This window comes from Eretmochelys imbricata, chromosome 11, assembly GCF_965152235.1.
Source record: "Eretmochelys imbricata isolate rEreImb1 chromosome 11, rEreImb1.hap1, whole genome shotgun sequence".
NCBI classification, from domain to species: domain Eukaryota; kingdom Metazoa; phylum Chordata; order Testudines; family Cheloniidae; genus Eretmochelys; species Eretmochelys imbricata.
Genome location: NC_135582.1, coordinates 73751297 through 73769463, shown reverse-complemented (window position 1 = coordinate 73769463; position 18167 = coordinate 73751297). Strand labels below are relative to the sequence as shown.

At 40.8% G+C, this 18167-nt stretch overlaps 1 protein-coding gene across 8 annotated transcripts in view; it reads right to left on the bottom strand.

The window, feature by feature from the left end:
- The window catches only part of HDAC4 (histone deacetylase 4), a 474722-nt gene that overhangs the window by 406078 nt on the left and 50477 nt on the right, over positions 1–18167 (bottom strand). For 6 of the 8 annotated variants that reach the window (XM_077830169.1, XM_077830172.1, XM_077830164.1 and 3 more), the window contains one exon: positions 17702–17951. The exons of the other annotated variants lie outside the window; for them this stretch is intronic. Coding sequence is in view for 4 of the 6 variants with exons in the window: in XM_077830164.1 (XP_077686290.1) it covers positions 17702–17723 (22 nt within the window). In the remaining 2 variants the exon portion in view is untranslated. The remainder of the gene's footprint in view (positions 1–17701; positions 17952–18167) is intronic. 8 annotated transcript variants of the gene reach the window in all.

Here is an 18167-nt window from a genome sequence, read left to right as displayed (position 1 = left end):
CCACACTTGATTAACATGGTTCAGGTCATTAACATCAGGACACAGTCCACCCAACAGAGCAGATGTTGCAGGCAAATTGCTGGATAAAGCGTATGAAAGAGAAATTGAGCAGTGTGCAAAAGGTCTAGGGGGTAAAATTGTTAACCTGAGTCTTGATGGGTGGAGCAATGTCCACAATGATCCTGTTGTATGTGCTTGTGTGACAACAGAAGAAGGGAATGTCTTCTTTACAGAAACAATTGATACATCAGGAAATGCTCACATAGCAGAATACTTACAAGCAGCAGCAGTAAAAGCTATAAAACTGTGAAAAAAAAATTCAAATGTCTACGGTCACAGACAATGGTGTAAATGTATCCAAGATGAGAAGAACTTATTTAGAAGAAAGTCCTAAGCTAACAACATAGGGTTGCAGTGCTCACTTGATGCAACCCCTAGCCAAAGACTTCAGTGTTCCAGAAATAAAGGCTAATGTTGTTGAAATTGCAAAATAGTTCCGTAACAACCACTTTGCAGCAGCTGCTCTGGAAAAAGTGGGAGGAACCAAGCTAACTCTCCCACAAGACGTGCGATGGAACTCAGTAGTGGACTGTTTTCAATACTATATCAAGAACTGGCCTAATCTGATGACAGTTTGTGAACAAAATCGTGAAAAAATAGATGGCACTGTCACAGCCAAAGTTCTCAACAGGCTTAAGACAAATGTTGAACACATGCTGAGTACCCTGAAGCCTACTTCTGTAGCCTTGAACAAAATGCAGGGGAATAGCTGTTTTATTGCTGACGCTGTTGAAATTTGGAAGGAACTGAGTGAGAGCTTAAAAAGACAAATATGTAATGACAGAGTTAAATTACAAGCATTAAAAAAAAAAACCACACAATTGGGACAAGCACTATCTCCAGCTCGTTTTCTTGCAAATATTCTCAATACGCAGTATCAGGGTCAAACCTTAACTGCTGAAGAAGAGGAGCTGGCTATGACATGGACATCCAGCAATCATCCCTCCATAATGCCAACTATAGTAAACTTCAGAGCTAAGGGTGAACCATTCAAGAAATACACTGGGCCCTCACTAGAACATGGGATTTGGGATCCATGCACAGTACCGCATTATAGCTGGGACCGTGTTAAAATGAATTGTAATTAAAGTAATTAAATTTGGGATCCATGGCCGCGACCGTGTTATATGCAAATTCACGCTATACAGACGCACGTTTGAGCGAGGGTCCGGTGTATATGTTTGCTGATGCTGTTTTAAAGAAAAAAGTCACACCAGTGAACTGGTGGAAGTCACTTAAGCACTTGGATTCAGAGACCATTGAAGTGATAATCTCTCTTAACAGCAGCATCTTCTTCTGCTTGTGTAGAAAGAATATTTTCTTCCTTTCGACTATTCATTCCAAACTGAAAAATCATTTGGGACCTGAAAAAGAAGGAAAGCTTGTTTTTCTTTTCTAGATTATGAACAAACAGGAAAATGAAGGTGAAGACGACCGAGTTAGCTGCAGAAGCCAATATTTTAAGTTTCTCATGTTGACCTGGCTGACAGTCTATTTAATTTGTGGGTTTTTTTTGTTTTTTAAAAATTTCATTTAACTATTTTAGTTAAAACAAACAAAACAAACCTGATTTTAAAAAACTTGAATGTTTAAATTCAAAAACTCATGCTTGTTTTGTTAAAATACTGTGTGCTGTTGAAGAAAAAAATCCAGACTACATAAACTTTGTTTTAGTTAAATAAAACAATTTTAGTGTCTGTCTGGTGATGTTCTCCTCTTAATACAGCATGGCAAGAAAATCCTCCAAATATTAATGATTAGCCTGTTGAATTGGAGACAGTTCACCTCCCAGTGACTTCATAAATATCTGCTTCAATTACCCTTGGTAATTGAAATAACCAAACAAACAATCATTCATTTTTTGATATAGCTGTAAAACAAATCTGAAAAATTTTCAAAATAAATCACTTTAAAAATGTACAGTGTGTACCTTCTAAAAATGAAACCTACATCTATCTCTGGGTTGTGAAGTATATGTATTAAGGTTATAACAACCAACAAGAATGCACTTTTATGTAGAAATCCATGATTAAATAGAGTCTTCCTGACTAGTGATTTAAATCAATTTGATTTAACTCAAATCCACCCTGACTGTTGGTGATTATGATTTCAGTTTAAGATAATTACTTTTTTCCCGAAAAAAACATGTGCACCAACATTCAATACCAGGAAGAAAAAAAAGACAGCCTTTTATCTTGTGATCTTTATCTTTCAGTTGCTTATCCAGCTTACTGTCTTATCCAGATTGAGCTTTGACCAGCTAGCCTTTACCCATGCCCCAATCTCTACCAAATGCTAGCTACTTAAGTCATTTGACAGCATTGCTTGGAAGTAGGGAGACAAATAGAAGGGGTTATCAGTGTAGCCCAGGCTTCCTCACTAACCTTCCGAGCTGCCTAGTGTACATGAACTGGGGAAGCAAATACGGAAGGGGAAAAGAGACAGAAAAGAATCCTATAGAAGCTCACCATAGAGCACCCACTGGATAGAAAAGCAGTTCCTCAAAACTACTCCTTAGAATCTCAGGTAAGAACAAAACCACTAACAGGCAAGCCAGCCTACTCCTGCGAGCATTGCTGGCAAGTCTTGCCAGTGATGCTGATCCCTAGCAGCCAGTCTGGCTGCCCATCTATGTAGTTACACTACCTATCCACTTTCTCTTCTTCAGAGTTCAGTTCTTAAGGCCTGGGGCATTAAGTAAGAGGAACTGAGGCAGTTGAGGATCACACAACCTGTTAACTATCACTCCAAAGGAGAGAGTGTTGCTAATAAGTAAGGCTACATTTTAGTCACAGGTATTTTTAGTAAAAGTCATGGACAGGCCACAGGCTGTAAACAAAAATTCACTGCTGCTTGTATGTCCTATTGAACCACTACGGACATTTCACTGTACTGCTATGATCAATGCTATAAATCAGTAAGAGCCTGACTAACTTTCTGGACTTGTGCGGGACCTTTTCTCCTCTGCTGCAAATTAAAATGAACAAAACTGTATTAAAGCTACTGTAAGTCTCAAGTCATTCTATGAAACTACCACTAAAGGCACATATGGTGACTTTAACAAGCATGCCCCTTGGACAAAGTAAACTGTTGAACAACAAAAATGTATGTACATTTAAACGCCCTGGAGGACCCCACTGCACTTCACATACTATGTACTGTGACTATTTTACCCTGCCTTGAAAATGACTTCTGAATTATATATAGTAGCATACATACACATGGGGGTGACCAAGATCAACATACTACGTAGCGCCTCTTCAGAAGTCTTTGGACAACTTAAACGCACCAACTTTCCAAAAACAACCCTGAATGCAAGTTTAAAGCTCAAGTTTGTGTGTTGCTTATATTTTCACTTTACTGCCCAGTTATAGCAGGTGCTCACACTCTAAATAGGCCTCAGTGAATATTCACAGCTGAAATTAGAATCAATGCTGTATTTTTATTGTTTGACTGAACTTAGACTTGCAACTCAGTCTTTCAATAGATGTCCATGTATTAATGCAATGGTATGAACTCAGGGTGCTGTTATCCTGCCAACAAATCCAAATTGCTGTCCTTTTTTCTTACATTTTTCAAGTTAAGAGTTTTCTTAATTGATTTCTGTGGTAGATATGGATACTGTTTTCCATGCGGGGATAAAACTCAATTATATCTTTGAAAGCTGGTAACTAGTTTAAGCTACCTGACAAATTTCCTGCCTTCCATTTCCTGCAACATGCAGTGTCTAGAGTGTATAATTATGATTGTTATAGGAAATGGTCAAGTAGATAATTTCACTCATTTTAGATGGTTGTTATGAAGACATATTATAAAGAATGTATCTAGGTATTTGTATAGCCCACAGCACAAGACCATCTGAACATCTCACAGGAATTAATGGGATTTTACAGCACAGGATCCATGACAAAGAAGTATTATTCCCATGTTAAAGATGGTGAACCTGAGGCACAGCGTATATCAAAGTGACTTGCCCAGGGTCACACAGGAAGGTTTGTTTCTGAGCTAGGAAATGAATCCAGGTCTCCAGAGGCTAGTCCAATGCTCTAACCAAAGATGCAGAAAAATGTAAAACATGAACTGCAGTAAGGAAGCACCATTTCAGACTGGAGATCAGATCTCTGCTGACTCACAAGTGAAACGATTTTGTCAATCACTATGTACTTCTGCAACATAAAATCCCCCTTAGTCATTAACACATGGAGCTACTCATATCTTCTGAACTCTTGCTATTCCAGTGCATAAGACTTAAAGAGCAGTGAAAATTGCTCTGTAGAGAACTAAGCAAAACCTAGAGAGCCAGCCAGAAGGTGATTACACTCAATATATCTTTCATAGCCAAAAAAACCCACACAACTTAATTCAAATAGAATGAAGTATGGTTACTTAAGGCATTTGGTATGGTGATAAATTCTAAAAATTTACATAATTTACCCTATTAAATAAGACATTTCTATTTAAAAATGCCCACTCTCATTTTGGAAATATTTGTAACAGTATCCTGTATAAAAAAACTAATCCACAAATTCCAAAACTTAATTACCACTGAGAAGTAACTTGTAACCTAAAAAATGACAGCTTTAAAACCACACCACACAGAGCAGTATTCGTTCAGATTTAGCTATTCTGCAGCTGTAGAGCTAGCAACCTCTGGCCTACTTTCAGGCATGGTGGAGTCTGGCTTTGCTGTTTATGTTTGATACCAATAAGCAAAGGTTTATGACAATTTATTGACGCAAGCTATTTCATGCTACATGCCAGATATTAATCAGAGGAGGAAGAATTCTCTTCAGGCAGCCACTTGGAGGCTCTTGACTTGTTTAAGTGCTAGAGAACATAAGCTGAGTTCTTATATGATGAAAGCCATGTGGAAGAAGGAACACAGAACTAACAATAAAAGCAAGTACAAAGCATACAGATGAACAGTAATGTTGAGTCAAGAAGGAGGCCAGTAGAAAGTGGCTCTGATTTCATTGGTAAGTTATATCCAATCAGCAGCTGGAAAAGAAAATGTTACGACTAACTATTAGGTATATATTTTCTCATAAAGGAAATAAAATGCTATGCTGTATTAACAATTATTAGAAAATACTCAGTATTGTACTGTCAATATAAATCAGTGCTATGTCCCATCACGAATACGGAATTCGGTTCTGGTCACCCTGTCTCACGTTATAAGTGACAAAATAAGAAGCGTGGAAATACAAACTGGGCCTGCAATTGTGGGTGTCAAGAGCAGCCTGCAACAGTTGGTCACTTTTTGCCTCTTTTTGTATGAGGATTTTCAGCCATAGCTTGTAACAGCTGCACCACCCAATGCAAAAAGAGGCAGAAACAACTGAGGAACAAAGTGAATGAATACCCACTTGAGGAAACTATCTAGAACAATCCTTTCCTTCTGATTGGTTGAAGCTACATAGGAGAGAAGGCAACTTTAAGCCATATACCGCTGACTACTGCACCAACACTACCTGCTGTTGAGCCACCACAATAAAACGTGCCAAGAAGCTACGAATCAAACAGACCTTCCATCTGCTGGAGAGAATAAAAATTGAATGCCAACCAGCTTGTCTCTCTTCAGAAAGGCAATGATGTCTAGGGTCTTGTTTCCAGCTGGAAGATAATATCCCTTTATCTGAGAAGGGATAGGAATGTGTTCGCTCGCTTTAGGATACTACAGCAACACGGAGATTGACATGTCATCTTGGGAGTAACAGGTGGCAGTGATCTAACATTTGATGGATTGTCAAATAAGTTTTTGAACTCTTCAATCTTTAATGAATTGTGTACATTTGCTTTCAACAAAAGAGCTGCATAAACACTTATAGCCCTAACAGAAATCTTAAACTGGGATTTGAAAAGATTCAAAAGAAATAACTCCTGTTTCTTAATACCCAACCTGTTTTAAATAAAAGTTTACAATGTTTAAACAAAATCCAATTCCTTCGTAACTAGAAATGAAATGCAATATCTTTTATACAACATAAATCAGCAACAAACAAAAAAGTAGGCAAATTTTTAAAATATCCTTTGCAAGTCTCATTTTTAACATCTTAGCAAAGCCATATCTGAAAACTAGCAAGTTCTAAAAAAATGTTCTATCTGAAGATAGATCACTTGATTAGGGAGACTCACCAGAGTGGATCAAAAGTGCTCAAACCAGGGTTACAGGGGGTAAGAATTACCCCTCTGGTCTTCCATAAAAAGAAACAGGAAAACTTTGCGCTCTTCTAATTAAAAACCCACCCTCTTACTAGCTTATTCTCCAAAACAACTGTGTGTAGAAAAAGCAGTTGCATTTATCCTGCATTATTGATTAAAGAGTTGGAAGTGGCATCAAAGTCTTCACAAAGTAGTTCATTTGAAGTGAAGGTATCACCTGGAATCAAAAACAATGCAACAAAGTACAAGGCCAAAAAGTAAGTGGTGCACTCTGCTCTGAAGGTTGCTGCAATTGTCATGGAACAGCCTCAGATTTTTAACTGATAGGAAGAAATAAAGGTTTCAGAGTAGCAGCCGTGTTAGTCTGTATCCGCAAAAAGAAAAGGAGTACTTGTGGCACCTTAGAGACTAACCAATTTATTTGAGCATAAGCTTTCGTGAGCTACAGCTCACTTCGTCGGATCAAGTGATGAAGTGAGCTGTTGCTCACGAAAGCTTATGCTCAAATAAATTTGTTAGTCTCTAAGGTGCCACAAGTACTCCTTTTCTTTTTGAAGAAATAAAGGTAATTCCTGAACCTTTTCTTTAGAAAATGTGGTAAAGCCTTCCCAATACTTTCTATTAAATGTTTTTCCTGTTAGCCGTTGCATTGGCCTGGAGAGTTAGTAAGTTTGGGGATCTTATTTATCTGGAATCCTTATGTGCAGTTTTCCCCCCAGGTGAGATGATAGCAGGCCTGCTATCAACATTTCATCCCCAACAAGTGTTTTGAAGGAAAAAAGAGGTTCCTTCTGTGCCAAGTTCTTCCACAACTAGGAGAAGGAGTTGCACTCCTTAGATATGGTCAAGTCATTCATATTCAGTTTATGCAAAACAAATCCTTGAAGTAAATTGGGTGTAATTTCAGGATTGTATTGGTGACCTAAGAAGGGCTGCAAGGAATCCATATCTACCATTTTCAGATGGATAAACTCAGTAGTTTGTGAAGCTTACAATCTGTCCATAAAAGATTACCTTTCTTTCAAAGCTTGCTCCCTCAGGCCTGTAGCTGTTTCCTGTGCAGAACAGCACAATGTGTTTCCCCTCCCAACCCCAAAAAATAATTTTGTTGTATGACAACCTAATCTTCAATGTGTTCTCTTAACCATCACTTTAAAATAGATGTGTTTGTCTTTATCGGATGAAGCTTTTGGACAAAAAGATTCATAGTCTCTCTCTTGGGTTTCCTTCACTAAAACCCTCCATATAGTGGGTAAAGGAAGAAGGACAAAAATTCTGGCTATGTTTTCTCTTGGTTCAGTTTTCTTGTTTGTTTCCTTCCAGTTTGTAAAGATTGGCTTTGCCATTGGGTACTTTCCAGTTCTTCAAGTGCTTGCTCATGTTGATTCCAATTAGGTGTGTGTGCACCACATGCACAGTCCTTGGAAGATTTTTCCCCTAGCAGTACCTGTCAGGTAGGCCCAGGTGCTCCCTGGAGTCGCGCCTTCATGGCACTAAATATAGAGCCCTGCCAACCTGCCGCCTCTTCAGTTCCTTCTTACTGGCAGTGATGGTCACTGGAGTGCTTTTTCTTTATTGTTTCGAGTGATCCCCTAGTAGTTTTCTTTAATACCTGCAAATAGTTAAAATACGCTAGTTATAAGTGTTAACCAGGATTCAAACTAACGGGTTTCTCCCCTATTCCCTTTCCTCTCCCGGCGCCAGGACATGCCTCAATCCCAGAGGTTTAAACCATGTGGGGTCTGCCAGATGCCAAGGGGCAGATCTGCACACATCCTGCCTGAAGTGCCTGGGGGAATCCCACCAAATGGACAGGTATAAAATCTGTAGAGGATTCTGCCCCTGCCTCAAGGAGGAGAGGGACCACAGGCTGAAGCTGCTGCTGATGGAGGCAGCCCTGCGGCCACAGTCTGAGTCGAGCCCCATGGACCTAGCACCGGGCTCCTCAGCATTGGTTTGCTGCACTGTCTTCTGTTACTCTGGGGTCAGAGACCCTCGGCATTGACACTCCCCGGCACCGAAAACTGCCTCGTGGGCAGAGTCTCAGCACCGCTCTCAGTCACCAGTCCCACGTCAAAGAAACACAGGAAGACTGATGGGGTGCTGCTGCACTTGAGCGTGAGTTTGCCAAAGGAGTGTGACTTGTGCCGGGACACTCCTCCTCGCCTGTACCACAGCCGGCACAGTCGAGTCCAGGCCCACAGAGAAGTCTGTTGAGTCCGGCACCAGTGGAGCAGGGTCAAGTGGAGAATTTAGACCTTCCCTCCATCCTAGAGACCTTCAAGGCAGTCAGGGATCTCATAGCCCTGACGGATCCACACTCTCCCGACCAGCATGAGAGATCTGTAATTTTGGGTTGTAGTGGAAGTTTTTTTGTCTGTTCGCTGGTGCCAAAGCATGCCTCTTTTGGCCGGCTTCAAGCCCTGTGCTTCATGCAACAAGGACAGACTTGTCATCTTCCGAGTTGGAGATTGGGTCTTACTCCTCCCGTCCGAGGAGTCGTTCTTGCTACTCCTCCAGGCATTTCTACCGTCCATGGACCCAGGCACAGGAGTACCATCAAGTTCATGCTCAGGAGATTACAGTGGCCCTTTTGGAACCCACAGTGGTTCCCCCCAGTTTCCAGGGCTATTAGGTGTCCTGGGAAAGGCGGAAGACCTCGTACCATCAGGCTCAGGACCCATTTGTAAATGTTTATGGCCTGTAGTGACAGTAATTTGTCTAGGGGTGGAAGCCCTGAGGTGGTTTTGGTTGGATCCTGCCCCGTCGTGGGTTGGGTCCTGCCTGGCACTCACCCCACAGTGGCAGCTCCTGCAGCTCCTGTGCTCTGAGGCTGGCTGGGCTTGGCTCTCTGCTCCAGGCATTGCAACCTCCAGGGTCGCAGTGCTGCTCAGGTTTCTCCTCACCCCCCTGAATGGGCCAAATTTGAGAGAGTGGAGTTGTGATCTGGCTCATGACATTGCAGTCCCATTGACTCACATTTGGCCTACCTGGACTCCCATCATCATGACAGCTGGGCCAAAACTAAGTGGTGATGGGCTCCCAAAGGTTGCAGTGCCTGGAGCAGGGAGGCAAACCAGCCAGCCCTTTGGGAAAGGAGCTGTCATATGACCCACTGAAACATCCTGGCAACCAATTTTGGGTCCCAACCCAAGGATTCATAGAATATCAGGGTTGGAAAGGACCTCAGGAGGTCATCTAGTCCAAAAACTCTTGCCTAGAGGAACCTCTTCTTTCTTCCCATGAAGGTGAGACATTGAGGGCTGGTCTTTACTACGGGGAGATAGATGCTGCTGCAATCAGCAGGGGCTGTTTTAGCGGATCTAGTAAAGACCCGCTAAAATCGACGGCAGAGCGCTCTCGTCGACCCCAGTCCTTCACCTCTCCGACAAGTTAACCTAACCTACGTCTACTCCAGCTACATTATTCCCATAGCTGCAATAGCGTAATTTAGGTCAATTTACCCTGGTAGTGAAGACAGGCCCTGAGTTAGAGGCAGTAAATTCTCTGAACAGCTCCACTTGCTAGCACTACATTGTAAACCTAGAGCGAACTTAAAAACAGAGGAGCTTCCATAGTTGGAAGAGGAGGAAGAATAATCCAGTTGTAATGGATCATGGAATGTCGGGTGCCCAGGAAGGAAAATAAGAGAAGAAACACACTCTTCTGAAGTACAGTTCAAAAAGGATGACAATACTTGGACACACTGTGCTTAGACAGGTTTCAGAGTAGCAGCCGTGTTAGTCTGTATTCGCAAAAAGAAAAGGAGTGCTAGTGGCACCTTAGAGACTAACCAATTTATTTGAGCGTAAGCTTTCATGAGCTACAGCTCACTTCATCGGATGCATTCAGTGGAACATACAGTGAGGAGATTTATATACACAGAGAACATGAAACAATGGGTGTTATCATACACACTGTAAGGAGAGTGATCACTTAAGATGAGCTATTACTGTGCTTACAGTTTAAGACTATTTTTTTTCCTGTTTATTGAAAGACCATTTTCGCCGCCCCAATACAACTTTTTCAAATGGTTCTTTATTGCCAGAAAATGGTCTCTCATTTAAAACTTATTTTGAGATGCATCTTTAACAAACTTCTTAGCCTTTAAAAAAACAGCATGTAAAATATTTAATTTATGGCACAAAATGCTTCAGAGAAAATAACTGTTTAAACAAGAAGAGGTTTGTATGTAAACTGCATGAAACGGTTTTCCATGTCTCATTGAACTATGGAATAAAAATAGAGTGGCTTCTTACGCCTGGTCAGATAACATGTCATAAGAAAGTACTTTATTAATCTAGCGGATCACAACATATGACTAACTTGTTTTGCCAGTGCCCTGCAATTATGAAGCTTTCTGCTCTGCATATGAAACTGCTCTCACTTTGTTTTTAAAAGATCTTTCTGCAGAACTTTTGTATATTCTTAAGAACTCATTCTTAAAATTCAATATTCTTAATCAAGCATTGAGTATTTCAGAACTTAAAATTTGCATCTCTGCAAAAGTAGCTTTTAAGAAGCAACATGAATGCAAATGTTATAAAAATTAGCAAGAGAACATTTCATAAACAAAACGCTTCATTGAACATGAAAATATTCATTTTTTACAATAAAGTGAATTTAAGACACATACAAATCAGTTGAGTGATTAACTTGAAGTGTTTCTTTTAAAAACACTCTTTATGGATAATATGTCCCCTAAAACAATCTATGCTGATTAAGGTACCAAACATTAAAAATTAAGGTTCCAGGATTTTTTCTTGGGAGCGGGGGAGAGGGATAAATCATCTGGAGGGCCAGGACAGTTAAACAATGGGCTTTGATATACTAAAACATGTGTATTTAAAACATGTTTCAGAAGTGGGATTAAGGAATGATAGGGAAGACATACCCATAAAACAAGTAGTCTCCTTGAAGTCCACTGAGAATATTGCCATGCAGATTTAATTTATCTAGCTAGCATTTAGACCAGAGGTGGGCAAACTACAGCCCACGGGACCATCCAGCCTGGCCCTGGAGCTCCTGGCCAGGTAGGCTAGCCCCCGGCCCCTCCCCCATTGTCCTCCTTCCCCACAGTCTCAGCTCACTGCACCACCGGCAGTGTGGCTGGCTCCAGCCAGGTGGGGGGGGGGGAGAGAGATAAGGAGCTGGGGGTCCCGGGGGGCAGTCAGGAGACAGGGAGTAGGAGGCAGTTGGATAGGCGTGGGAGTCCCGGGGGACCTGTCGGGGTGGGGGTGTGGATAGGGGTCAGGGCAGTCAGGGGACAGAGAGCGGGGGGCTTGGATAAGGGGTGCGGTCCCGGGGGGTGGTTAGGGGCAGGGGACCTCGGGAGGGAGCAACCAGGGGACAAGGAGCAGGGGGGGTTGGATGGGTCAGGGGTTCTGAGGGGGGCAGTCAGGGGGAAGGAAGGAAGTGAGAGGGGGCAGGGGCCAGGCTGTTTGGGGAGGCACAGCCTTCCCCACCCGGCCCGCCATACAGTTTCAAAACCCAGATGTGGCCCCTGGGCCAAAAAGTTTGCCCACCCCTGACTTTGAGAACTGCTGCTGTAGTGTCTAACTGTGGGTTGAGACCCGAAAGTAGGTCATAACCCCATTTTAGCAGGGTCACCAGGCCCAGCATTAGATTTGCTGGGACCCAGGGCTGAAGCCCAAGCTCCACCCCCACACAGAGCAGCAGGACTCAGGCTCTGGCCCCCTCTACCCTACCCAGGCCAGCCAGGCTTGGGATCAGGCTCTGCCCCCGCTCTCTGGGGTCATGTACTAATTTTGTTGGAAGAAGGGGGTCGCGGTGCAATGAAGTTTGAGAACCGCTGCACTACAGTGATGAAAACTACAGAGGACAGTAAGATAAATAGCCCCCACATAAGGAAAAAAAAAAAAGCTATCTGAGAAGTCTTACATTATATATTCTTGTTTACCTAAAAAGTAGAGTTCCAATCAACCACTCTTATAATGCCAGCTAATAGCCTTTAGTAAAAAATAGTCAATAGATTGTTAGCAGGATAGATATGTAGAATTACATATGTATTATTTTCAAGTAAAATATCTGAACGACAGTTTCTTCCACTTTCTTTTCTTTCCAAGTCCAGACTTGAAGATTGTGCATTTCATGGCTATCTAAAAGTGTGGAAGAAATGTCACCATCCCAAATAAAAGGATTTGCTGGAGGGCAAATAAAGAAAGTGTGATTTCCAAATATGCTTTCATTTCCAATTTAAGTTTGCAAATAATGAGCAACTAACATGGATCAAACCTTTCTCTTTATATATCTACACACACACCCCCACACACCCCTTTTTGTCACAGGAACAAAGTTCACTGAAGTGGTCACCAGCAACACATTCTCTTGTGACAAAAGTATTTGCAACCAAACCTGTTGAAACCTATTCTCAACGTGCTACAACCAGTCTTACTGGAACTAAGACGCCCCAAGGAAGGATCAAGTCAAAGCACCTAAGACTTTTTAGTTGATACAAGATGACTAAATACTCACTATTCCACTTCCATTATGAAAAAAAATGAGTAGAACCTTTAAAAAAAAAAGTTAAGAAAGTATAGGTTATAAAGCCCAGTTTGCTACAAGAGTGGAAGTCAGACTCACTAGCCATTACTCAGAAATTATGTTTCAGTGTCTTGGGTAGCATATTGACAATAGTGCTACAAGCCAAATTTATAATGCTGGAAGTAACACTGAGGGGTAAATACATGATAATGAGGTCCAGTCTAACATGTTTGCTTAAACAGCTGGTCAAATACCCACAGGAAGGAAGGAAGGAAGGAAGGAAAGATTTAAATAGTCTTCAACTAACATAGCAACATGTTACAAAATAATCACTAAATATGTTGGTTTCTAAAAGAAGCTGTTTATTACATGAAGACAAGCTTAAAACTACAGGGCATGTCACATCACTAGATGTGAAATTAGATATGCCTTTGCTCACCTTAAGCTTTATGACCCTAAATATTATCTTGATTAGCCTAATTTTCTTAGTTACATTTTGCAATAATCTCAATATGATCTATTCCAGTATTAAATAATTCTTCCTACTCCAACTTTTTCTTTCCCAGAAGGTGAGAAAAAGCAGCACTATATTTTTCTCCAACAAAACTGAATAGTGTAGGAATTGGTCACAATATCTACAAGTCCTCAAAAAACATAAGCTAATTACTGTACTCTAACCAGGAAGTTGTATAATCCAGCAATTGAAGGAGTAGTTAATTCCAATTATTTTGCATCCAGCCAATGCACTAAATCTGATGCTCTATCTTCACATCAGTACCAGCACGAGACCGCAAGTTGGTTCATGGTTTTCACCACATTTTTACACAACCTCAGGCATATATCAGGGATGCAGTCTTGCCCTGGCACTACTCTGTCAAGCTATTGTCTGGATATCAGGACTTGCCACTCCAAATACCGGAATCAAGGTTGGTCAAGGCAAGTTTATGGCCAAGACTATGCCGATGACAATGCCTTGCTTGTAGAGAAGTCAGAGAATTTCAGCCCTGCTTTCCAAGGTCTCCAAGACACCACCCACACTATGGGGTTGAACATCTCATGGTAGAAGACCAAGATCTAGAACCTGAGGGCTATGTCACTAGAACCCCAAGTGCAGGTGGAGCCAAGTACTGTGGAGAACATTGAGTAGTTCTTCTACCTAGGCTGTAGAGTTCAAATGGTCACAAACCAGACATTTTTTGATAAAGAGGCCTTGCAACCTCCTGCATGAAGTCCAAGTCTTGCACATGGATTCAAAAACATCTTTGCGCTGAGACAAAGTTCAGGATATATCAAACTACTGTATTACCTGTACTGCTTTATGGGTCAGAAACCTGGACCCTCTTACTTGGATTGGCAAGAGGCATTCCATATGTGCGGTCAGTGCCAAATCCTGAGAATATATTGGTTAGACTTTGTATGAATGTCAATCTCAGATCTGGCATTCCTTTAGTTGCTCATTATATTGAAAAGCAGCATTGTGTGCTCTTCAGTCATGTCTCCAGGATGGACAATCATCACAGCACACTGTGCTCCCAAACTCTCCAACACGTGAAGAGGTGCAAGCCCTGGCCCTACCTGGTACCACCCACAGGGCTGCCCCAGAGATTCATGGATTTGCAGGACTGAGCCAGGTTTGGATACTTCTCTACACAATGCCTGGTGTGGCGCCATCCACTGTGGTCACTGTGGATGGTGCTACAGTCCTTAGTAGACCATGCATGTTTGATTAATGCTCTTCAACGTATTCCCACTCTTCAATATATACTGCCTTTTCAAGCGAAGTTTTCAATTCATCTATACCACAACCTTGTTATAGCCCTGTTTCTACACATCCCAGTTGTGGTAAGTTTGGGGAGGGAGGAAGAAGAGAAAGCCTTCTGTCACTTCATGTTTACCAAAAAGCAAGTTTTCAGCATCCATTCAAGTTGAGCCAGAGCCTTCCTTTAGGCTGTGTACATCATTAGTAATAATTATTTGGAGCAATATAACCAAAACAGCTATCAGAAGCTATCTTCAACTATCTAGAAGCTGGCTTTGGCAAGATTCAGAAGAATTATCCCAAAAGAATAAAATTTCTACCTAACATTACAGAGCATATTTTAAAAGAAATAGGCAATAAGAATATCCCAGGGTAAACCAGTGGAAAATAAGTCATGAGTCACCACAGAAGTCTAGCTCAACACTTGGCAAGATAATTGTTCTCTCTCGTCAAAATAAAAGGTCAGGATTAAAAGTGAGGCAAACTAACACGTCTGAAGTCAAAATTTCATACTTCACAGGTATTAAGGTAACATGATAGGATGTTCAAGATTAAATGGTCCCTTCTAAGAGCTGTATAAAGCATGCACTGATCCTCACTCCACACACACACACGCACGCACGCACACACGCACACACGCACACACGCACACACGCACACACGCACACACGCACACACGCACACACGCACACACGCACACACGCACACACGCACACACGCACACACGCACACACGCACACACGCAGAGGCAAGGTCATTCTCCCTCTCACCCCAGATTGCCCTAAATACCCTACACTGAAAGAAAAAAGGAGCCCAGAATGAAACTAGAATCATGCCAGCAGAGATGAGGGCTTCAATTGTATCAGAGTGTTTCATGTTTCCTAAGGTACTGATGTGAATGACAGTGATTACACTCTACATACAACTCCACTTATGTACCAAATACTTAATTTGCAATACATATTCCATGTTTGGAATGACCAAGTTTGGTCATTACTCCAAACATTCATAGAATTTTCAAGTGCTGATTTAAAAAACCTTTACCAGATCTTTTATCTAAAGAGTACAGATGGCAAGTGCCAAAACAGTTTAAAGTAACATACAAGCAGGTGAGTGGGAGCATGAGTGGGACTCATTTAGGTATATAAGAAAAGCATTTCAGGATCAACTGTGCTAGAATTATTTGTCTGGTGACTGTGAAAGAGTGAAGGTCATAATCAAACAAATACAAAATCAAACCTGGTCTTAACTACTTCATTTTTAGTTTCCAAATGCCCCTCCTCCTGGGGGCCCCTCCTCCTTGCTGTGTCATCAGTAAGGGGTGGAGCCAGGAGTAGCAACTACCTATAAAAACCGATGCAGACAAGGCTCTGGATGCTAATATCTCTAACAGCAGCAGAATCTAGATGAGCTGTGGCAAGGGATGGAAAAGTGAGAAGCAAGAAGCACCTGTGTTGCTACCCCACCCTCACCAAGACTTCTGGTAGCTGCGTGACTGAAGGAGATTCATCCCCCCCCATAACATCACCAGTAAGTTGCTCCTGGGGAATAAGAAAGGCATTTACTAAGAAGATGTTCTTTTTACAGAAGTTCTCTGAGAAATGTTCCACAGCATCCCACTGATGTGGGAAAGCCCAACAGCCACAGAACTCTTATTCCTTCAAGTGAAAGACAGAGAGACAGACAATATAACTATCCATTAGTTTGGAATACAGTTCATCACACAGCAACTACTCAAATTGGAGTCATTTGTGCAATTTCAGTTTTGCCATGCAAATATTTCAACACAAATTTTGTTTTTAAAAAAGCAAGACATATCTAGTCTCCTCGCTGCATAATGCCAAGTGCAAACTTCAAGAGCTAAAATAAAGAAACTGCTTCTTCTAGTCACCTGCTAACCTCTTATTCAGTTCTGAGCCAAGATTTTCAAAAACAGGAACCTAATTTTAGGCCCTTCCATCTTGATTTAGGCTCCTAAATCAGTAGAGGTGATTCTCAGTATTACCCCACCTAGTATCTCCCACTGACTTCCTTGGCTCTACACCCAGCATCAGAAACATTTAAAAGAATACTATGCCAAGTAATTTAGGCCTAGAATAAAGGTTTTGCAAAAAAAAAAAAAAGTTTTAAAATGCCATATTTTGGGGGTTCTTTCCATTTTTTTTTTAAGAACGGAACATTAACAAAACATTGTGTTAGTGCAGGACAACCTGAAAGCAGAACCAACCAGACTAATTTCCCTACCCAAACTGAATAAACTGCAAAGAGTCATCCTTTTTAGTTAGCTGAACCATATCATCCTTTCAAAATGTCAAGATTCCCCAATTTATTTTAAACCTATTACAGACTACGCATGAAGTTGCAGAAGCATAGGTTTGTTTCATCTATGTCTATCCGAGGACAAAGTTTCAGAGCCACTAGCCAGTTTAAACTATTAAAAACACCTGTCTCTCTCACACAAAAGAGTCAACTGGGATCTGTTGAATACAGAAAGTCAACAGTAAAATTTAAGCTATAAATTGTTGGGTAGGCTCAGGATAACTACAACTTTTTCCTGCAGAAAGTGGTAATAAATAATATTTTTCATATAAAACTATGTAACTATGGTGCGCTTGACAAAAATACACCAGTGTTACAAGGTTCAAAGATATTTTGGCAGTCAACTTCTAACAGAAGTATTTTTGCCCATTAAAGGGGAAAGAGGGTGTTAAGTCACCTAGTTTACTTGTTAAATAATTGATAAGAAAAGCACCAACAGAACCACAATCCCCCAATCATGTGGAGACTACAAACCTATTAACATACGTAGAGTACAGTATAATGTATTTAATTCTAAAAGGAATTAAATATGTGAGCAAAAGGGAGTTCCTCAGCGAAACGGCTAAAAGGTTTAATGATACATAATTTAACAGATAGAAACGTAAAAGGGAAAAATAATTCTCTGCATTCTTGAGTGAGATTTAATATGGATACAATCAAAATCTCCAGTTTTATTGTAAGTTTCATCTTCAGATAAAATATGTTCATGCAAAGAAGTTAGAAAATAAAAACTTACTGTAACCCCAAAAATTGTTCATTCAGCACAAAGTGAAAGTACTTTCAATACAACAATAAAAAAAATCCACTTGCAATTAGCAAAATATAGCTCATATTGTTTTTCTTTTGCCAGCTCTTCTGATTATTTCGTTCCTATATTGAAGGAAAATTTCCCCTTACCTGGATGGCTTTGGGAGCTCATTGCTAGCAATGTCTAGTCCTTTGGAAGGAATTCAAAATGGATCCGTTTCCACACAAGTAACAGCAGCCCTGCAGAGCTCCAATGCTTCACCAATACATAGACATACAGAGAAGGGGAATTAAATCATAAACACCATATTAAATCCAAGACAGAATAACATTCTGTGCTGTAAACACAGTAATCCAATAGGATGGCAGAATATCTTCAAATGGTTTTCAGAATGTGAACCTGTAATTATAAGAAAAAGACTATATTAGAAAAGTATGTTTCTTACAACTGCAGAAGTTATACAATAAACACCACATTGTTTCTTTGGGAGAATTTTTTAAATTAAGGTATCATTTAAAGGTAAACATACATATGTTCCCAAAAAGAGAGACTTCAAAATGTGTAGATGTGGCCTTTACTTAGAAGTTTTGTAATTACTGTACAGGAAAAATGCAA